Here is a 23,575-nt window from a genome sequence, read left to right as displayed (position 1 = left end):
TGTTCTGGACTCCCCCAACATTGGGAACATGTTTCCTGCCTCTAACGTGTCCAACCCCTTAATAATCTTATATGTTTCGATAAGATCTCCTCTCATCCTTCTAAATTCCAGTGTATAATAGCCTAGTCGCTCCAGTATTTCGACATATGACAGTCCCGCCATTCCGGGAATTAACCTAGTAAACCTACACTGCACGCTCTCAATAGCAAGAATATCCTTCCTCAAATTTGGTGACCAAAATTGCACACAGTACTCCAGGTGAGGCCTCACTAGGGCCCTGTACAGCTGCAGAAGGACCTCTTTGCTCCTATACTCAACTCCTCTTGTTATGAAGGCCAACATTCCATTGGCTTTCTTTACTAATGATGTAGAAACGAAGAACTGCAGATGCTGGTTTGTACCAAAGAATGTCACAAAGTGCTGGAGTAACTTAACGGGTCAGGCATCTCTGCGCTGCCCTAGCAGCTGCAGCTCACCTGTAGTCCGTCTGTCTTTGTGTTTTATGTTGTTTTTTTGTCTTGATTGTAGTTTTTAGATGTGATGTTGTTTTTTTGTGGTTGTGTACTATGTGTGGGGTGGGGGGGGGGGAGTGTGAAGTTATCTCTTCCCAACGGAGACGACACATTTTTCTGGGTGGTGTCTCCGTTCCCGCTGCGGCCTACCATTGGCCAAACACCTGGAGCTGGCGGCCTCCACCTGGGACCACCTGGGCTCTGGTTCGCAGAGCCCGCGGACCGGACTTACCATCTGCGGAGGCTTCGGCGCGGGCCGCGTGGATGTCGGAAGCTCGCAGGCCCCTGGGTGGGGGCCGACATCCGAAGCTCCGGCAGCGGCAGCGTCTTCACCCGCCCCGAATCGCGGGGCTTGGGTCGGCCCGCTGCGGACCTTTCACGGTCCGGCGCGGGCTGGAACGTGACAACTTCAACAGCCTGACCGCGGGAGAAGACAGCAGGGGAAGAGAAAAGACATTATGGCCTTCCACAACAGTGAGGAGGTGACTGGAGGAGACTCACTGTGATGGATGTTTCTTTTTGTTTTGTTTTGTGTTTGAAACGTCATCCTGCCTTTTTCTCCAGAGACATGTTGCCTGACCCACTGAGTTACTTTAGCACTTTGTGCTCAAGGTTGATAATGAGTTGTTTAATCCTGATGTTTTTGTGTGATGTTTATCTCTGCATGTTTGCAAGGGCAGACACTGAGAGTTAACAGTGGAGAAACTAGTTTAGCAGGAAATCTGTGGTATTTGAGGAAGTGTGAATGTGGGGCTCTCCAGTGAGATGATAGGGGAACGCTCTGACAAAGGGCAATGTGGTGAGCTATTAGAAGGTCATCAGGAAGCAGAAGGTAAATGTTACATTGGTATTTTTACAGTCTGCTATTGATGTACTGGCGTGGTGCAAACCGATTTGGACAACCTGTTTTATAATTGCTGCTCAAGACGATTTAGAGATACAGTGCAGAAATGGACCCTTCAGCTCACAGAGTCAATGCTGACCAGCAATCCCTGTACACACGAGGGACAATTTATAATCTTTACCAAAGTCAATTAACCTACAAACATGTATGTCTTTGGAGTGTGGGAGGAAATTGGAGCACCCAGGGAAAACCCACGCAGTTACGGTAGAACATTAAATCTCTATGCAGACAGCACCCATGGTCAGGATTGAACCTGGGTCTTTGGTGCTGTAAGGCAGCAACTCTACCACTGTGCCACTGTGTCACTCTGATTAGACTAATCAACTGAAGGTTATGACTTATAAATATGATGTGGTGCAACTAATTGAGCTGTGGAGAGTGCAGCACAGAAACAAGCTTCTTAAAGGGTTGACGGTGGATATGCAATGGAAGGCATTTAAATTGTTCATCCCAGTTTGGCAAAAGAATAAATCAGGGAAGGTCGTGCATTCGTGGCTAACAAGGGAGATTAGGGATAGTATCAAAACAAAAGATGAAGCGTACAAATTAGCAAGAAAAGGCAGCCTACCAGAGGACTGGGAGAAATTCAGAGTCCAGCAGAGGAGGACAAAGGACTTAATTAGGAAAGGGAAAATAGATTATGAAAGAAAACTGACAGGGAACATAAAAACTGACTGCAAACGTTTTTATAGATATGTGAAGAGAAAAAGAAAAGTTAAAACAGATGTAGGTCCCTTGCAGTCAGAAACAGGTGAATTGATCATTGGGAACAAGGACATGACAGACCAATTGAATAACTACTTTGGTTCTGTCTTCACTAAGGAAGACATAAATAATCTGCCGGAAATAGCAGGGGACTGGGGGTCAAATGAGATGGAGGAACTGAGTGAAATCCAGGTTAGTCGGGAAGTGGTGTTAGGTAAATTGAATGGATTAAAGGCTGATAAATCCCCAGGGCCAGATAGGCTGCATCCCAGAGTGCTTAAGGAGGTAGCCCCTGAAATAGTGGATGCATTAGTGATAATTTTTCAAAACTCTTTGGATTCTGGAGTAGTTCCTGAGGATTGGAGGGTAGCTAATGTAAGCCCACTTTTCAAAAAGGGAGGGAGAGAGAAAATGGGGAATTACAGACCAGTTAGTCTAATATCGGTAGTGGGGGAAATGCTAGAGTCAGTTATTAAAGATGGGATAGCAGCACATTTGGAAAGTGGTGAAAGTCAGCATGGATTTATGAAAGATAAATCATTTCTGACGAATCTTATAGAATTTTTCGAGGATGTAACTAGTAGAGTGGATAAGGGAGAACCAGTGGATGTGTTATATCTGGACTTCCAGAAGGCTTTCGACAAGGTCCCACATAAGAGATTAGTATGCAAACTTAAAGCACACGGTATTGTGGGTTCAGTATTGATGTGGATAGAGAATTGGTTGGCGGACAGAAAGCAAAGAGTAGGAATAAACGGGTCCTTTTCAGAATGGCAGGCAGTGACTAGTGGAGTACCGCAAGACTCAGTGCTGGGACCCCAGCGATTTACAATATATATTAATGATTTGGACGAGGGAATTGAATGCAACATCTACAGATTTGCGGACGACACGAAGCTGGGGGCAGTGTTAGCTGTGAGGTGGTTGCTAGGAGGCTGCAACGTGACTTGGATAGGTTAGGTGAGTGGGCAAAGGCATGGCAGATGCAGTATAATGTGGATAAATGTGAGGTTATCCACTTTGGTGGCAAGAACAGGAAAGCAGACTATTATCTGAATGGTGGCCGCTTACGAGAAGGGGAGATGCAACGAGACCTGGGTGTCATGGTACACCAATCATTGAAAGTAGACATGCAGGTGCAGCAGGCAGTGAAGAAAGCGAATGGTATGTTGGCATTCATAGCGAGGGGATTTGAGTATAGGAGCAGGAAGGTTCTGCTGCAGTCGGACAGGGCATTGGTGAGAGCACACCTGGAGTATTGTGTACAGATCTCCTAATCTGAGGAAAGACATTCTTGCCATAGAGGGAGTACAGAGAAGGTTCACCAGATTGATTCCTGGGATGGCAGGACTTTCATATGAAGAAAGACTGGATAGACTCGGCTTGTACTCGCTGGAATTTAGAAGATTGAGGTGGGATCTTATGGAAATTTACAAAATTATTAAGGGGTTGGACAGGCTAGATGCAGGAAGATTGTTCCCGATGTTGGGGAAGTCCAGAACAAGGGGTCACAGTTTAAGGATAAGGGGGAAGTCTTTTAGGACCGAGATGAGAACGTTTTTTTTCATACAGAGAGTGGTGAATCTGTGGAATTCTCTGCCACAGAAGGTAGTTGAGGCCAGTTCATTGGCTATATTTAAGAGGGAGTTAGATGTGGCCCTTGTGGCTAAAGGGATCAGGGGGTATGGAAAGAAGGCACGTATGGGATACTGAGTTGGATGATCAGCCATGATCATATTGAATGGCGGTGCAAGTTCGAAGGGCCGAATGGCCTCCTCCTGCACTTATTTTCTATGTTTCTATGTTTCTAAGCCTTTTGACCCACCAAGTCCTTGCTAACCATTTTGGTACCCGATCTCTTTTAATCCTCCTGATATTTGCAATACCTACCCCTAGATTTTACTATTTAACAACACACGGAGTAATATATTGTGAACCAAATAACTGTCGTGACTTGCCTTTGCGGGTGGAATATCTGAATATCATATTTCCAAATGTTGATCAGTATGGGCAGGTGGGGCAGCGATAGAGTTGTTGCCTTAAAGCGCCAGAGCCCCGGGTCCAATCCTGAATATGGGCGCTGGTATCACAATCTCACCTCGATACCTTCGATTTGTACCAGCATCTGCAGTTATTTTCCTACACAACCTGACTTTGGGCGCGGTCTGTATGGAGTTTCTACATTCTCACCGTGACCTGTGTGAATTTTCTCCAAGATCTGCGGTTTCTTCACACACTCCAAAGACAAATAGGTTTGTAGGTTAATTCGCTTGATATAAATGTAAATGGTCCTTTGTGTGTAGGATAGTGTTAATGTGCGGGGATCATTGCGGACTCGTTGGACTGAAGGGCGTGCTTCCACGCTGTATCTCAAGGTTCAAGGTTTCATGGTCAGTTTATTGTCACATGTACCAATTAAGATACAGTGAAATTTGATTTACCAGACAGCCATACAAAGTGAAAAGCAACGAGCCACACAACCACTTAAATTTTAACATAAACATCCACCACAGCGGATTCCACATTCCTCACTGTGATGGAAGGCAATATTGTGCAAACTTCTTCCTCTTTGTTCCCCCGCGGTCCGGACAGTCGAACGATCTGCAGTCGGGGCAATCAAAGCCCTGCAGCTGATGATCAAAGCTCCTGCGTCGGGGTGATTGAAGCTCCCGCGTCGGGGTGGTTGAAACTCTCCGCGGCATGGAGCTCCCGAGTCGGCCTCTTCTTACCAGAGACCGCGGGCATCACAATGTTAAAGTCCTCATGCCCCGCGGTTGGAGCTTCGATCCCCAGCAAAGAGATTGCAATCATAGAGCATAGAAACAGGCCCTTCAGCCCAGCTTATCTATGCCGCCCAAGATGCCCCACCTACCCTTGACCCACCTACCTGCATTTTAGCTTAGTTTAATTTATTATTAATGTCACGTGTACTGTTTTACAGTGAAAATGTTTCTTGTGTGCTATCCAGACAGCGAAAAGCCTATACATGATTACAATGAAGCCATTCACAATGTATAGATACAGGATAAAGGGTATAATGTTTAGTGCAAAGTAAGTCCGATTGGTGTTTCGCAGATTTCTCTCCAAACCTTTCCTGTCCATAGAAATTTCTATTATTTGACAATATTGTATTATTTGATTCATGTCTAGGGCCTCACACTCTGGTCTATTTCTACACCCTGAACCACGGGAGCACTCATCTACCAGAATACAGTGTCGTGGGAGTTCTGGACGGTTGTGAGATACAGTATTATGACAAAAACATGGTCATTACAGTTCCAAGACAGAAATGGATGGCGGCTGCATTTGACAGGAGTTACTGGGTGAGAAATACAGTCTCTGAAAATGGTTTCCATGGAATCATCAAAGGGCAAGTCGATGAATGGATGCGGAGGGTAAACGAAACAGCAAGTTAGTCCATTCATTTGAATACATTTGGATTGTGATCAATGTAAATTTTAAAAATCTAAAATTTCAGAAAAATCTCAGTAAATTTCTCACTGTGCCAGGTTTGATCCTGAACTCGAGCGAGTTTACATGTTTCCCTGTGACCACACATATTTCCTCCAGGAGTTCCGGTTTCTTTCATCCCATATCTTGAAAACGTGAGGGTTTGTAGGTTAATTGGGCTGTGTAAGTTACTCTTGTTGTGCTGAGAATGGATGAGAAAGTGGGATAACATAGATGTGTAGGACGGAACTGCAGATGCTGGTTTATAGCGAATATAGGCACAAAGAGCTGGAGGAACTCGGTGGAACAGGCAGCGTCTCTGGTTAGAAGGAATGGATGACTTTTTGAGTCGAGACCCTTCTTCAGACAGAGTGTCTCCCCTGTCTGAGGAAGGGTCTCAACTGGAAACGTCACACATTCGCTCTATCCAGAGATTCTACCTGTTCCACTGAGTTACTCCAACATTTTGTGTCTATTTTGGGATAACATAAAACTCGTGTGAATGGATGATTGATGGTCGGCATGGACTTGGTGGGCCGAATGGCCCGTTTCCATGCTGAGTCTCTAATCTAAGAACTGCAGACCCTGGAAATGTGAAATAAAATCCAAAAATACCATTGGCTGATGGCTTAATCGTCAGCTTATCACCATAGCAACATGACATTACCCTATGAGGGATACACCCTATCAGGGATATTCCCAACCATACCTCCCACTCCTGTATGCTACTTACACATTTTCACAATTCTGAAGCATTAATTCTGTTTCTCTTACCGTCGATTCTGTTGAACCTGCTGTGTTTCCAGCATTTTACAAATTATTGAAATGTTGGTGGCTTATTGTTAAAATCCCTTGCATACCTCACCAATTGTCTTCACTTTTATTGACTGAATTTGAAAGAAATGTGTGATATATTTAAAGGATAACCTAAAGGGCATGGTGGCGCAGCGGTAGAGTTGCTGCCTCACAGTGCCAGAAACCCGGGGTTGATCCTGGCCTCGGGTGCTGTCTGTGCAGAGTTTGTACGTTCTCCCCGTGACCTGTGTGGGTTTTCCCCGGGTGCTCCGGTTTCCTCACACACTCCAAAGGCATACAGGTTTGTAAGTTAATTAACTTTGGTAAAGATTATAATTTGTCCCTAGTGTGTAGGCTAGTGCTAGTGTACTAGTCGGTGGGGATCACTGGTCGGTGCGGACTCTGTGGGCTGAAGGGCCTGTTTTCGCGCTGCATCTCTAAATTATCTTGAGCAGCAATTGTAAAATAGGCTGTCCAAATCCATCTGCACCACTCTTGTCCATACATAATATTTGCCATTGGACATATTTTCATATTATTATTATTTCATATTTCAGATACAGCGCGGAAACAGGTCTTTTCGGCCCACCAAGTCCGCACCGCCCAGCGATCCCCGCACATTAACACTATCCTACACACACTAGGGACAATTTTTACATTTTACCCAGTCAATTAACCTACATACCTGTACGTCTTTGGTTTAGAAAACTCCTCTACATGTTGGTTTAGAAAACTATCCCACATACATTCCAAGAAATCCTCTTCCTCAGCACCCCTGCCAGTTTGATTCACCCAATCTATATGTAGATTGAAGTCACTCATTATAACTGTTTTACCTTTGTTGCACGCATTTCTAATTTCCTGTTTGTTGCACCCATTTCTAATTTCCTGTTTGGTTGCACGCATTTCTAATTTCCTGTATGACTTGCTCCACGGTGATATCTCCTCGTGCGCTATGCCTACTTTGAAGAGATTCTCCTCCTCTACCCAACGGGGAGAACTGCGAGACCCTCTCTCACTGCTCCCCCAGTGACGTTCTCCACAGATGGTGCCTGACCCGCTGAGCAGCTCCATTGTAAGGGGAGTAAGAGGCGCCCATGGCCGACAAGGGAAGACAAGGACAGCATAAAAATAAAAGAGAAGAAGTACAACAAAGCAAAGAAGAGTGGGAAGCCAGAGGACTGGGACTCTTTGAAAGAGCAACAGAAGATAACTAAAAAGGCAATGCGGGGAGAAAAGATGAGGTACGAGGGTAAACTAGCCAAAAATATAAAGGAGGATAGTAAAAGCTTTCTTAGGTATGTGAATAGACAATAGACAATAGGTGCAGGAGGAGGCCATTCGGCCCTTCGAGCCAGCACCGCCATCCAACATGATCATGGCTGATCATTCTCAATCAGCACCCCGTTCCTGCCTTCTCCCCATACCCCCTGACTCCGCTATCCCCAAGAGCTCTATCCAGCTCTCTCCCGAATGCATTTAGAGAATTGGCCTCCACTGCCCTCTGAGGCAGAGAACTCCACAGACTCACAACTCCCCGACTGAAAAAGGTCTTTCATCATCTCAGTTCCAAATGGCCTACCCCCCATTCCCAAATTGTGGCCCCTCCTTCTGGACTCCCCCAACATTGGGAATATGTTTCCTGCCTCTAACGTGTCCAACCCCTTAATAATATTGAAAGTCAATAAGCCCTATCACCATTACTGTGTTAATTCAATGACATTCGTAGTGTATCATTGAACAAAGGAGGACTTGGCATGAGGGAACCGCCGTGAGGGGGGTGGGGGGAGGTGGAAGAACAAAGGAAGACCTGTAGGATACTTTATAACTTTGTCGGTGTCCTTCATGTGAAGACTCTTTGCATACCTTGGGTATGCAAAACAATGAATTTCAATGACAGAGGGAATGAATCACCAAGGTGGCTAAGGAAACGTCAACAAAATGTACCAGCATCAAAACTGAGCTACGCGTGCACCTCGAGTACAAGTAATTCGGAATGGGACCAACAAAGAATGTGAAGCAAATTGGCCAAAAGAGGAGCTCTGGACATGGATTAAGTCAGGCATTAAGATGTGTAGGGATTGTATCTGGAGACAAAGAGACATGGTCAAGCCAGTCTCACCACAAGCATCAATGTCATTCCTTGCCCAACAAATCCACTCATGGGGTCATCTCAACCCCAGCACCCCACCCCTCCTCCTCCAGCAAATGGCTCCCCAATTCCAAACTACCTGGTGGGTATGAGGTTTTCGGAAACATGCTCAACAGGTAGCTGAGCGATGTGCAATGTGCCAGTATAACAAATCATGACTTGCAAACGGTAATGCCAACATTAGGACCCCCAGCAGCAGCTGGCCCACTCCAGCACCAACAGCTTGACTGTGTTTCTCTTTCAAAATCCTAGGGTTATATTGACGTTTTTTAGTTTAGTTTAGAGATGAATCCGCGCTGACCAGCGATCTTTGGTTTCCTCCCATACTCCAAAGACATACAGTGACTCCTATGATTTATGTATGAGTTATTTAATCACCAGTTCCAGTGAGGACGAAGGTGGAGGATGGCAAAGTAAGGGAAGCTTGCATAACCAAAACGGTTGTAACTTTAGTCAAAAAGAAAAAAAGTGCATGCAAGGTTCAGGAGGATGAAATCAGACAGGAGCTTTGAGGAATGTAAAGAAAGGAGGGAATAACTCAAGTGGGTGAGTAGAGGGAGGCACAGTGGGGCAATGGTAGAGTTGCTGCCTTACAGTGCATGCCGCACCGGCGACCTGGCTTTGATCCTGACTACGGGTGCTGCCTGTCCGGAGTTTGTACGTTCTCCCCGTGACCGTGGGGGGTTTCTCCGAGATCTTCGGTTTCCTCCCACACTCCAAAGACATACAGGTATGTAGGTTAATTGGCTTGGTATAAATGTAAATGGTCCCTAGTGTTGGCTGAAGGGCATGTTTCTGCGCTGTATCTCTAAAGCTTAAAACTATAGGGGCCAATAGAGACCACGAAGTTGCTTTGGCGAGTCTGATTACAGTAAGTCCCACATCTTTTTCTATCTATATTTAAAACACGAGGGAGAAGGTGGGATTGTTTAAGGATATAGAATGGATTATGTGCTTGGAGTTTGTGGATGTAGGCGAGGTACAAAACAAATACTTTGCATTTGATTTCACCAAGAAAGACATGGAGAATAGAGAGATCAGTTTGGAGAATACTAACATGCAGGGGCACTTTGAAGTTAAGCAAGAGGAGGTGTTGGGGTAACTTGAAGAGCATTAAGGTGGATAAATCCCCAGGATAGAGGAGTGTAGCGGAAGGACAAATATTCAGGCTGTAGTTCAGTGACCAGTAGAGTTCTGCAGGGATCTGTGCTGTGATCTTTGTTACTTGCGACATATATAAATCACTTGGACCCAGGTGCTCAGAAATTACCCGAGTCATAACAATTAACCAAATAATTATTTTGTTTTTCTTTCAGATTATCACTATGTTCAAGGGCAGTTTGGTTGTGAGGTGAACGATCGCAGTCCCAATGTAGGGATATTGAAGTTGGCTTATGACGGAAGATATGCATTTAGTTTTGATAAGGACAAACTAAAGTGGACGGTGCATGATCCAATAGCTGAGCCGTTCAAAGAGAAATGGGACAAGAATGAAAAAATGAACCGTTATTTCAAGAGCTTGTTAGAAAATGACTGTGTGGATTTATGGAAAACATACTATGCAATTGGAAAAACATACCTGACCAGAAAAGGTGAGTTCAGAACAAAGAGTGTTGTTTTGTGATGGTAGGCAATGAGCAATATTTCACTCTGAGGCAATGAGTAATATTATCTCTGACCCAATAATGACAACGGGAAAGGTCATTTGGCCCATTGAGTCGAAGCTAGTTTTCAATGCAATGTCACCAAACTGTTCCACAGCTTTCTCTCTCACAACTTGCGCTCAGCTCCCTCTGATTCTCCTTTCAATCAGCTGCAGTATGGATAATTTGAAACGTCCAACTAACTCACTGGCATGTCTTTGGTATGTGGGACAAAACTGGAGCACATGGAGGAAGCCAACTGAGTCATCAGGTCATTAGTGATAGGAGCAGAATTAGAACATTCGGCCCATCAAGTCTACTCTGCCATTCAATCATGGCTGATCTATCTCTCGCTCCTAACCCCAGTCTCCAGCCTTCTCCCCATAACCCCTGACACACATACTAATCAAGAGTCTATCTATCTATGCCTTAAAAATATGCATTGATGGCCTCCACAGCCTTCTGTGGCAAATAATTCCAAGATTCACCACCCTCTGACAAAATACATTCCTCCTCATTTCCTTCCTAAATGAATGTCTTTTAATATTGAGACTATGACCTCTAGTTGTAGACTATCCCACCAGTGGAGACATCCTCTCCACATCCATTCTATCCATGTCTTTCACTATTTGGTATGTTTCAATGAGGTTCTCCCTTATTCTTCTAAACTGCAACGAATGCAGGCCCAGTGTCGTCAAACGCTCATCATATGTTAACTCGTTTATTTCTAGGATCATTCTTGTAAATCTCCTCTGGACCCTCTCCAGAGCCAACACATCCTTCCTCAGATACGGTGCCCGAAATTGCTCGCAATACTCCAAATGCGGCCTGACCAGCGCCTTACAGAGCCTCAGCGTTACACCCCTGTTTGACAGGGAGAAAGTGTAATTGATGTCTTTCATATTACTTAACCATGGCTTTTCTCGACCACAGTTGACAGCCCCTAATGGGTTCTATATCACACATCTCTATAGAGCAGTGTTCAGCTTCAGAGGGCAAAATGTGAACGAGATGTGCAGATCAAGTGTTTTTTTTGCACAGAGAGATCTAGAATGCACGACCAGGAGTGGTGGTAGAGGCGGACATGATAATGGTGCTGAAGAAGGTTTTGGACAGGCTAATGGAGATGCAGGAAATACAAGGATATGGATCACATGCAGGCAGTGGAGATTAGTTTTGGTGTATTTTAGTGATAGAGTATGGAAACAGGACCTTTGGGCTACTGAGTCCACACCGACCAGCAAACGCCCGTTCATTAGTTCTGTCCCACAAGCTAGAGACAATTTACAGAAGCCAGTTTCTCCTCAGTTATCAAGTTCCCAAGTAAGCCATTTGGTCCTCAAACCTCCCACCATTCAATATGACCATGGCTGATGTTCCTCATGCCTCTACACCTGTTCAGTGCCATTTCCTCATTGCTCTCAATACCCCGATCTTTCACTACCGCCACATAAAATACTTCCAATGATCCTGCTTTCACAAATCTCTAAGGTAGAGATTGCCAGACGATGACCACTCTCTGCAAAAAGAGATTTCTAAACAAATGACTGGTCTCTTTTATCTCGGAACTTGTGTCCCCTATTGAAGACGAGTGAAAATACTTCCAATTTTAAGCGTGTCCACTCCCCAATTGGCCTTTATTTTGTAACTTGTCAATTATTTATCATTGTCAATTTTAGTGAAAACATTTGCTGTTGGTATTGGTTTATTATTGTCACGTGAACTGAGATAAAGTCTAAAGTTTGTCTGTGTTATCCAGACAGATCATACTACACGTAACAACAATCAAGCAATCCACAAATAGAACAGTGCAAAGAGAAAAATATTCAGAGTGCAGAATATACAGTTACAATATATTGTAGTCTCGCCAACTTCTACAGATGCACCATAGAAAGCATTTTATCAGGATGCATTACAGCTTGGTTTGGAAACAGCTCCATCCAAGAAATTGTAGCGAATTGTGGACGCAGCCCAGATTATCACACAAACCAACTTCCCTTCTATTGACTCCATTTATACAGTACCTTATGCTGCCTCAACAAGGCCAGCAGCATAATCAAGCACAAGTCACATCCTGGCCACTCCCTCTTATCTCCTCTCCCATCAGGCAAATGTATAGAAGTGTGAAACGCACATCACCAGATTCAGGGACAGTTTCTTTCCAGCTGTTGTCAGGCAACTGAATCATCCTGCCATAACCAGAGAGCAGTGCTGAACAACTATCTACTTCAGTGATGACCCTCACACTATCCATGATCTGACTATGCTGGCTTTCCCTTGCAATAAATTTTATTCCCTTATCATATATCAGTAGACTGTAAATGGATCGATTGTAATCATATATTGTCTTTCTGCTGACTGGTTAGCGTGCAACAAAAGCTTTGCACTCTACCTCGGTACATGTGACAATCAACTAAACTGAACTAATAGCATTACAGTTACAGAGAAACTGCAGATCAAAAATTGTGCATGGTTCACAAATGTTAGTTGGTAGATCAGGACAACACCTTATCTTACATGAGAATAATTCAGTGGTCCGATAACAGTGGGGAAGAACCTGTTCTTGAATCGAATGGTACGTGCTTTCAAACTTTCTTGTGTACTGTCTTAACAGTACCATCTCTTTGCAACCTCGTGGTTGGGTAATGGTGATGAAAGAGGCAAAATGGGGCGGATGTAGACAGTCGCTTGGTGGTTGCAGTGGGCTGAAGAATATTTTGTGGTGGGTGACTGCAAGTTTTACTGAAGGTGAAAATAACCAACTTACTGTCTTGTAGTTTCCCCTGAGGTCTCTCTCGCTGCCCGCCCTGATGATCATTCAGTCCTGTACTGCACTGTGTTTGGATTTTACCCACCGGCCATCAATGTGAGCTGGTTGCAGAATGGTCAACATATCTCTGAGACCAAATCTTCTGGGGTCGTACCCAACAGCAATGGAACATATCATCTAAGGTCTGTCCTTGAGTATGATCCATATGATGGGAAACAGTATTCCTGTCATGTCGATCACAGCAGCCTGCCCGGTGGGAAGACCATCATCTGGGGTAAGGACGTTAAAAATTATTTCATAGATAGAAGAAGCTGAAGTATTAATGAAACAGTTTATCATTATCTTCTGTCGTTTCCATTTTAATAATTGTGACTGAATCCCATATTCCAAGATGCTTAAACTTTCTTTGTGTAGTGGTGTTGCCCGAAGCCATCATGTAATCAGCACCCACTCTCCACAATGAGCAGAAGACTTTCTCAACGGAAAATATATCAAAAGTAAATAAATAGCTAATATACAAGGAAGGAGCATTTAAGATTCTCAGTGGTGGAACTGAAATCAATGAAAAGTGTGTTTTAATAAAAAATGAATAACAGCAAGGCACTGAGGGAGTACATGCCCCAATCCGAATCAATGGTGCGAAGTGGAAATGATTGAGAGCTTCGGGTTCCATGGCATGAATCTATCCAATATTCTGTCATAAACTGACCACATCACCAAGGAGGCTCACTGACACCTCTACTTCCTCAGGAGACTGAGGATATTCATTATGTCTCTGGTGACTCTTGCAAACATCTATAGATGCTGCTGGAGAAAGCATGTTGTTTGGTTGCATCACAACTTGATTTGGGAACTGCTCTGCCCAAGACTGCAAGAAAATACAAAGAGTTAAACATCATCAAACAGACCAGACTTCCCACTATTGACTCAATATACACCAGGTTGCCTTGGAAAACGAGACTTATCCCACCCTGGCCATTCCTCCTCCTTCCTGCTCCCATCAGGCTCTAGGTACAGAAAGTTGAAAATGTGCACTACCCGACTCAGGAACGCCCCCTTTCCATCTGTAATCAGGCTTTGGAAGTGGCCTTGCATAATATTGGTGTAATGTACGATGCACCTCAACCTCATTGTGCACATTGAACATGAACTATGGAACTGATGCGTTACAATGATGAGAACTCTATTCTGTACTCTGCATCTTCCTCGTTGCTCCATCTATTGTATTTGAGTTTATTTATGTATAGTATTATCTGATCCATTTGGATAGCATGCAAAAGAAACCTTTGCACTGTATCTTGAACTCTGGCAATAATAAAAGTAAACCTAATGAAGTAAGTTCTGTGATGCAAGTTACAGCTTCTGTAAAGAAAAATATTACCATCTCACTTGACCTAACCAGTATCGTCAAATGCCCGTACATCAAAATCTACCGATCACACCTGCCCACCAGATAGGTCTGCCTGACCAGCAGCGATCGTACTAGTTTGATTCCAGCTATTCTGCACTGACCGACACAAATGCTCACTTTTGAAAACGTTTCCTCCCTCGAACAATGCACAACTAAGGAATTTGATGTTTCACTCTAAAGACGGTTGACATACTCCAGAACTTAATTTCCAACCTGTCTATGTATCATCAGCAATCTAGGCCACAGTGCCAGCACGCCCTTCATCTGCTCTGAATACCAACTCTAAGTAGTTGACTTTCATGCACTGGTTGCAGTTTCTCAACCTGAACGCTCCTTTAAGACAACTCTCTACTTGCTCTAAATTGTTTTGCCATTCATGCTAATTATTACCCCCAATGTCATAAGCCATGTGCCTTTACATCACATGATCAGATACCTGATGGAAATCCAGATATATTGTATTTCTTTTGTTTCTCAGCCCTGTTGTGCTACCTATTCTGCTGAGTATTTCCAGCATTTTGCCTTTGACTTTTAGGCTTTTCACACCTGCAAACTACTGCTGCTCGATTATACATTATCTATGGGTTCCTCTTTATCCACTCTGTTGCATTTTCAAGGAATTCTAATCAATTCTCAAACAAAGTTTTGAAGAAGGGTCCCAAACCGAAATGTCGCCTGTCCATGTGTAAGAAGGAACTGCAGATGCTGGTTTACAGCGAAGATGGACACAAAATGCTGGAATAACTCAGCTGGTCAGGCAGCTTCTCTGGAGAAAAGGAATAGGTGATATTTCGGGTCACGATCCTTCTGACTGAGTCGATGTCCGCCAGAGATGCTGCCTGTCCCGCTGAGTTACTCCAGCATTTTGTATCTATCATGTACATTCTTTCCACTGACTGGTTAGCACGTAACAAAACCTTTTCACTGCGCCTCAGTTATAGAGTCATAGAGTCATAGAGTCCTACAGCACAGAAAGAGGCCCTTCGGCCCATCGTGTCCGCGCCGCCCGTTACCAAACACAGTCTAATTTTAATCCCATTTTCCCGCATTTGGACCGTTGCCCTGAATGTTGTAACATTTCAAGTGCCCATCCAAATGCCTCTTAAACGTTGTGAGTGTTCCCGCCTCCACCACCACCCCAGGCAGTGAGTTCCAGACTCCAACCACCCTCTGGGTGAAAAAGTTATTTCTCACATCCTCCCGAAACCTCCCTCCCCTTACCCTGTATCTATGTCCCCTCGTTGTTGAACCTTCCACCAGTGGAAGAAGTTCCCCGCCATCTACCTTATCCATGCCCCTCATGATCTTGTACACCTCGATCATGTCCCCTCTCAGCCTTCTCTGCTCCAGGGAAAACAACCCCAGTCTGCTCAGTCTCTCCTCATAGCCGAGGCCCTTCATCCCTGGCAGCATCCTGGTGAATCTCCTCTGCACCCTCTCCAAAGCTATCACATCCTTTCTATAATGTGGTGACCAGAACTGTACACAATACTCCAGCTGTGGCCTCACCAGTGTTCTGTACAATTCCATCATTACCCCCCTACTTTTATATTCGATGCCCCGGCTAATGAAGGCCAGTAACCCATATGCCTTTTTAACCACCCTATCCACCTGTCCTGCTGCCTTCAAGGACTTGTGTACCTGTACTCCAAGGTCCCTCTGTACCCCTGTCTTCCCTAGGGTCCTTCCATTCATGGTGTACTCCCTCTCCAAGTTATTTCTGCCAAAGTGCATCACCTCGCACTTTTCAGGATTAAATTCCATCTGCCACTGCTCCGCCCATCTGACCATCTCATCTATATCTTCCTACAGCTTGCAGATCCCTTCTTCGCTATTCATGTGACAATATACTAAACTAAACTAAAGCTTTTGTGAAAATCAGTATCTGCAATTCCTTCTTTCTTCAATTTTCCTGTTAATACCCTGTTAATGCACTTTATTGTTTTGCTATTAATTAAATGTTCTGCCATTACTTAAAAGAATCCAGCATTTTCCCCAAAAGAAGTGTTAGATTATATAGGGTTAAAGCATTCTGCTTTCAATTCACCTTCTTTCTTGAATTAAGTTGTGGCTGTGAAGGTGCCATAGATCACAGAGTTGTACAGAACAGATGTTGGCCATTTGCCATGGTGTGGAACTACATGATTCAAAACAACATATCATCTTATATACCTTGAAAATCTCCATAGATAGACACAAAATACTGGAGCAACTCAGCGAGTCAGGTAGCATCTCTGGAGAAAAGGAATAGGTAGCATTTTGGGTCGAGACCCTCTTCACCCTGAAGTCTTCCGACAGTGCCAATCTACACAGCTTAACACTTGATTTGTAAAATTATGCGTTTCTTATTTTTCAGAAGGAAATGGGAGGAAAGACAGGCACATAGGCCTTATTGCTGTGTGTGTGCTGATATTGCTGGCTATTGTCTTGACAGTAATTGTTTGGTGGAGAAAAAAGAGGAAAGGTAAGATGGGAAAATAGTGATGCACTGTTGCTAGTAAAGGTGTTAGACTTGAAGACATTATCGACCTCAAGTATGATAAGGCAGCAGTGACACCTGAAATAGCTTGACAGTCACGACTGTCAACACACCTTTGTGCTGAGGTTAAATGTTTCTAATAATCAGATGTCTGAAAATTGTTCATGTGAATTCAGAGTTTAAAAAATAGTTAAACGTAATAGATTCACTGCACCAAATCCTAGAAATATCATTGAATCATTGAAAACTACAGCATGAAAGCAGTCTTTTCTGCCCAGAGAGTCCATGCCAACCTGTTCTCGTGAATTCTATATCATTGCACCTTCTCATCCAGTCACCCACTCACTAATGGCAGTTTACGGTGGCCAATTAAACTACAAACTGACGAATCTTTGGGATGTGTGAGGAAACCGGAGCTCCTGGAGGAATCCAATGTGGTCACACGGAGAACGTGCAAACTCCACATGGATGTCACTCAAATTGAACCCGAGTCGCTGTGAGGCAGCAGCTGTACTAGCTGTGACAATGTGCTGCTCTGTTGGGGGCTCGCACTGTTCATAATCCAAGTCAGCTACTAGGCAGATTGGTTGCAGTTTAACATTTCCTAGTTTAGTTTACTTTAATTTAGAGATTCAGCGCGGAAGCAGGCTCTTCAGCCCACCGAGTCCACGCTGACCAGCGATCCCCGCATATTAACACTATCCTATAAACACATAACAAGCCAATTAACCTACATACCTGTAAGTCTTTGGAGTGTGGGAGGAAACCTTAGATCTCAGAGAAAACCCACGCGGTCACGGGGAGTACGTACAAACTCTGTACAGACAGCACCCATAGTCGGGATCGGACCCGGGTCTCCGGCGCTGCAAGCGCTGTAAGGCAGCAACTTTACCCCTGCGCCACAGTGGCCGCCACCCTGGCCACAGTTGCTGGAAGACTCAATATGAAGTGGGAATGTGAGTAATGGTGGGAGAAATGGTTCAAGGTGGAAAGCCGAATGAATGAGCAACAACATGACATGTGGACTATAGTGTGAAACAGGGCAGCACAGAGCCATAGACCTAAATTCAATATCGACATCGGCTGTTGATTCTGTAGAGTTTGCATGTTGTTCCTGTGACCAAGTGGGTTTCCCCAGGTGCTATGGTTTCCTCCCACATCCCCAAAAGTGGTTTGGTAAGTTAGTTTCCCCCTAGATTGTGCATGATACAATGTGGGGAGAGCTGATGAGAATGTGGGACAAATGTAGGATTTATGTACAAGAATGGTTGGTGTAAACTCAGAGGGCCAAAGGCCATGTTTGTATGCTGCATATTTCCATGACTCTCAATGATGAAGATGAAGATGAATATTTTTGAATTATAAGATTGGGAAAGACTGAGGGACAGTGCCAGAGTAACTCAGCAGGTCAGGCAACATCCCTAGAGACCATGGAACGGTCATTCTGGTTCGAGACTCTTCAGGCAAATTAACATGATTATTCCTCCGCTTAAGTATGATAGAAGAGTATGGATGCACCTCAACCACTGACTTGCTCAACAAGTTCCTCAATGAGTGGAATTAAAGTACGTTTGGAGTAACATGCACCAGTCCTTAAAATCTTTCATTTCCCAAATCCCAAGAGAGCTGGATGATCAGGCTTTTAGTGTGAATTCAAAGTCATCTATATCACGGGTTTCTTGCCTGTGATCACGTTGTTGTAAGAGATATTTTAGCGATGAATTGCAGTTCAGTTTTCCCCTGTCTAAAGGAGTTATTGTATTGAATATTGCATCATAACAAGTGGAAGGGAAAGTCAATGTAGGATTTAGAGTTTGAATGTAGGGCAGCATGGTGGTGCAGCTGGTAGAACTGCTGCCTCGCAACCCCAGAGACCCAGGTTCAATCTGGACCTCGGGTACTCTCTGCGTGGAGTTTGCACGTTCTCCCGGTGAGCATTTGTCTTCCTCAGGGTGCTCGGTTTCCTCCCATATCCCAAAGACGAGTGTGTTTGTAGGTAATTAGCCTCTGTAAATCACCCTGAGAGTGTAGGGAGTGGATGTGAAATCTATTATGAATGGGTGATTGGTGGTTAGTATGGATTTGGTGGCACAAAGAGCCTGTTTACAAACTGTATCTCTGAACTAAACTAAATTGGAAGTCAGAAGGTGTTGGCTGATGTATCTTTACACCAGCTGCAAATGTCATGAATTGAGAATTGATTGCAAATGTTATAGAATATTATGAACAAAACTGGATGATCAAAATGACAAGAAGGATGAAGAGCAGAGTGTCCATTGAAATAACAGACATGCTGCTTTCTCTAGCACTTGGCCTTGGCTGTGTAATATTTCCTCCTCAAAATGCAATGTTCCCAGGAACTGCTTGTCTGTGCCACCAGTCAGCAAGTATATTTCCTCAAACACAGGTTCTGCTTTCATGGTATCAAGATGTCTAACAGTTCCAGCACCCAGATCAGAACCAAGCCATTTCCCACCTTGCCAAAGCTATGAAAGCATCAACAATTTAGTCATTGAACATCAACGCCATGCACATTTGACGTGAGGCAATGGTTTTAGCTTATTATCACTGTAAACGAGTCGTGGTCATGGGTTTGCCATTGTGGTCACCATTAGTGAGGGTGATTAACTAATATTTAGCAGTGAAACAGAAAGGAATTGGCTTTTCAAGCCCACGGCGCCATAGAGTCATATGGCATGGAAACAGGCCCGTTGCCTCAACTTGGCCATGCCAACAAGGAGTCCATGTTTAACTAGACCTCTTTGCCTGCAATTGACCCATATCTCCCTGAACCTTTCCTATCTATGTACCTGTCCAAGTGTGTTTTAAATGGGTTTTTTTAGTATCATCCTCAACTACTTCCCTATGAATGTTGCTCCATATTTCCACTTCCCTAGTAATTCTTTTCCCTCTCAACTTAAACTTAAGTCCTCTGGTTCTTGATTACACAAGGCTGTTTAAAAGATTCTATGCATTCAATCTGTCTATGCCCCTTGATTTTATTTACCTCTCTAAGATCACCCCTCAGCCTCTTGCCTGCTAACGAATAAAGTACTATCATAGACAATAGACAATAGACAATAGGTGCAGGAGTAGGCCATTCAGCCCTTCGAGCCAGCACCGCCATTCAATGCGATCATGGCTGATCACTCTCAATCAGTACCCCGTTCCTGCCTTCTCCCCATACCCCCTCACTCCGCTATCCTTAAGAGCTCTATCCAGCTCTCTCTTGAAAGCATCCAATGAACTGGCCTCCACTGCCTTCTGAGGCAGAGAATTCCACACCTTCACCACTCTCTGACTGAAAAAGTTCTTCCTCATCTCCGTTCTAAATGGCCTACCCCTTACTCTTAAACTGTGGCCCCTTGTTCTGGACTCCCCCAACATTGGGAACATGTTTCCTGCCTCTAATGTGTCCAATCCCCTAATTATCTTATATGTTTCAATAAGATCCCCCCTCATCCTTCTAAATACCAGTGTATACAAGCCTAATTGCTCCAGCCTTTCAACATACGACAGTCCCGCCATTCCGGGAATTAACCTAGTGAACCTACGCTGCACGCCCTCAATAGCAAAAATATCCTTCCTCAAATTTGGAGACCAAAACTGCACACAGTACTCCAGGTGCGGTCTCACCAGGGCCCGGTACAACTGTAGAAGGACCTCTTTGCTCCTATACTCAACTCCTCTTGTTATGAAGGCCAACATTCCATTGGCTTTCTTCACTGCCTGCTGTACCTGCATGCTTCCTTTCAGTGACTGATGCACTAGGACACCCAGATCTCGTTGAACATCCCCTCTTCCTAACTTGACACCATTCAGATAATAATCTGCCTTTCTATTCTTACTTCCAAAGTGAATAACCTCACACTTATCTACATTAAACTGCATCTGCCATGTATCCGCCCACTCACACAACCTGTCCAAGTCACCCTGCAGCCTTATTGCATCTTCCTCACAATTCACACTACCCCCCAGCTTAGTATCATCTGCAAATTTGCTAATGGTACTTTTAATCCCTTCATCTAAGTCATTAATGTATATCATAAATAGCTGGGGTCCCAGCACCGAACCTTGCGGTACCCCACTGGTCACTGCCTGCCATTCCGAAAGGGACCCATTTATCCCCACTCTTTGCTTTCTGTCTGTCAACCAATTTTCTATCCATGTCAGTACCCTACCCCAATACCATGTGCTCTAATTTTGCCCACTAATCTCCTATGTGGGACCTTGTCGAAGGCTTTCTGAAAGTCGAGGTACACCACATCCACTGACTCTCCCCTGTCAATTTTCCTAGTTACATCCTCAAAAAATTCCAGTAGATTTGTCAAGCATGATTTCCCCTTCGTAAATCCAGGCTGACTCGGAATGATCCTGTTACTGCTATCCAAATGCTCAGCAATTTCGTCTTTTATATTTGACTCCAGCATCTTCCCCACCACTGATGTCAGACTAACTGGTCTATGATTACCCGTTTTCTCTCTCCCTCCTTTCTTAAAAAGTGGGATAATATTTGCTATCCTCCAATCCACAGGAACTTATCCTGAAACTATAGAACATTGAAAAATGATCTCCAATGCCTCCACTATTTCTAGAGCCACCTCTTTAAGTACCCTGGGATGCAGACCACCAGGCCCTGGGGATTTAATCAGCCTTCAGTCCCATCCTCTCCCTGAATCTCAGGCCCTGTTAATGACCCCTATAGTGGGATGACCAAAACTTACAACAATTCTCCAAACGCTGCCCAACCAACGTCTTGCACCACAGGAGCAGATCATCCCAAAGTTTTTATTCAGTACCTATATTATTCAGACGGCCAGAGAAGGTTGTGCTGTGAGGGGAAAATTACATGTCATTGATGTTCATGATTATTCTGTTCTTTGTGCCTGGCCATTTTAACTTTGTCCCATTTTACTTTGTTTATGATATTGTACAAGATTTGCAATCACACCTCCTAATTGGCTAAAGTTATCCCAATTAACTAAATGCCTAATATGGCATTTAACTTATTGCAAATATTCAGTGCAGGGTAGAAGCTGCAGCTTTTCACAAAGGGCAAGTTTATTTTACATACTATGTGGTTGGTGCCTGGAATGCACTGCCAGGGATGGTGGAGTTTGGGGTGCACCTTCGTGGGTGCATGGAGATGCAGGGGCTGGAGGGACATGAATCACTTGCATGCCGTTGCTGCCTAACTGGTGCCTGTCCGACTGATCTGGAGGAATTTCAATGGGACCTGATGGTCAAAGTGGCTGGGAGTACTTCCTGGGACCCAATGTGTTGAATTCTCAGAATTTTATGATGCATGGGAATGCCCCTGAAATAGGGGAACAGGCCCTACGGCTAACAATGTTTGTGCTGAACATGATGCAAATTAAGGCAGAGTGGTGCAGCTGATAGAGCTGCTGCCTCACAGCGTCAGAGACATGGGTTCATTCCTAACCTCGGTTGTTGGCTGTGTGAAGTTTGCATGTTTTCCCTGTGACCACATGGGTTTCCACTGTGCTCCAGTTTCCACACACATACCAAAGATGCCAGGGTTTATGAGTTAATAGGCCTCTGTAATTTGACCCTAGTGTGGGTGTGAAAGTTGGATAACATAGAACTTGCATGAACTAAACTGATTGAAGGAATATTATGTTTCTTGTTTAGTTTAGTTTAGAGACATAACGCTGAAACAGACACTTTGGCCACTGAGTCCGCACCAACCAACGAACACCCACACATGCTAGGGACACAAGCCAATGAACCAACAAACCTACACATCTGTTTTTGGAATGTGGGAGGAAACTGGAGCACCCGGAGAAAACCTATGCAGTCACGGAGAAGATACAAACTGCACAGACAGCACCCGTAGTGAGGATCAAACCTGGGTGTCTGGCGCTGTGACATTATGTCTTGAAGGAAAATGTTATGTGGGATGAATCAACAGTTGAAGTGAATAAACAAATTGCATCTTTCTGAGTTCTGTTCTCTGCTGTGCCATTTCTCAGTTGTCTAATATTTAATTTCCCTCCTCAGATTATCAAACTATTCAACCAAACCAGAACAGGCGCTGCTAACCAATTGCTGAATAGAAGATTTCATGGATGTGATTGAAATGCAGGAACTGAAATATATGGAAAGAGTTAAATTAAATTTACTAAACATGACAGAATTTCTTAATACACTGTCCTGCATTTGTACAAATTAGCGCTACGCAATAATTGATGCTGATCACAGCTGATCTGATTTAGGCCTCAACTCCTTTACTGTGCTTATTCCACATAGGGTACAATTCCCTGTTCTTTTAGATATATCCGATTTCTCTTGAAATACCTCAAATATTCTAACCTCCTTTGTGTCAAAATGCAGCTGCTCTGCAAAATGGATGACCAGTCTATGCTACTTTCTCCAACGTAGAAGAGGCCACATTGTGTACACTGAATGCAGTGGACAAGGTTGGACGAGGTGCAGCTGAACATCTGTTTCACATGGGATTGTCTTGTCCCTTTATTTCCCCTTTCCACCATGCATTATCCATCAATGCATCACCCCATCGTACCTCTTTAATACCTTCATAAGGTTAACTTTGATTCGTGTCAACACCAAGGAACACAGAACCAATGACTTCAGCCATTCATGGTAAGGCAGCACTTGATTATTCCAGGATGTTCGTCTGGGTGATATCCAATATCAATATATCCTTTCTTAAATCTGAGGACCAAAGTGTACACAGTGCTCATGATGTGTCCTTCGCCAGATCATGTACCAT

General features: G+C 44.1%; 1 protein-coding gene across 1 annotated transcript in view; it reads left to right on the top strand.

Moving 5' to 3' along the window:
- LOC144602960 (class I histocompatibility antigen, F10 alpha chain-like) overlaps window positions 1-22,941 on the top strand; it is a 31,930-nt gene extending 8,989 nt beyond the window's left edge. The window contains exons 2-6 of the mRNA XM_078416082.1: window positions 5,272-5,532; window positions 9,835-10,110; window positions 12,939-13,205; window positions 16,699-16,806; window positions 22,843-22,941. Of these exons, the coding sequence (XP_078272208.1) occupies window positions 5,272-5,532; window positions 9,835-10,110; window positions 12,939-13,205; window positions 16,699-16,806; window positions 22,843-22,883 (953 nt within the window). The 3' untranslated portion in view covers window positions 22,884-22,941. The remainder of the gene's footprint in view (window positions 1-5,271; window positions 5,533-9,834; window positions 10,111-12,938; window positions 13,206-16,698; window positions 16,807-22,842) is intronic.
- The last annotated feature ends 634 nt before the right edge of the window (window positions 22,942-23,575 follow it).

Source organism: Rhinoraja longicauda, chromosome 19, assembly GCF_053455715.1.
Source record: "Rhinoraja longicauda isolate Sanriku21f chromosome 19, sRhiLon1.1, whole genome shotgun sequence".
Classification (NCBI taxonomy): Eukaryota; Metazoa; Chordata; class Chondrichthyes; order Rajiformes; family Arhynchobatidae; genus Rhinoraja; species Rhinoraja longicauda.
The sequence above is the reverse complement of the archived record's forward strand: the minus strand, read 5'-3'. Positions and strand labels throughout refer to the sequence as shown.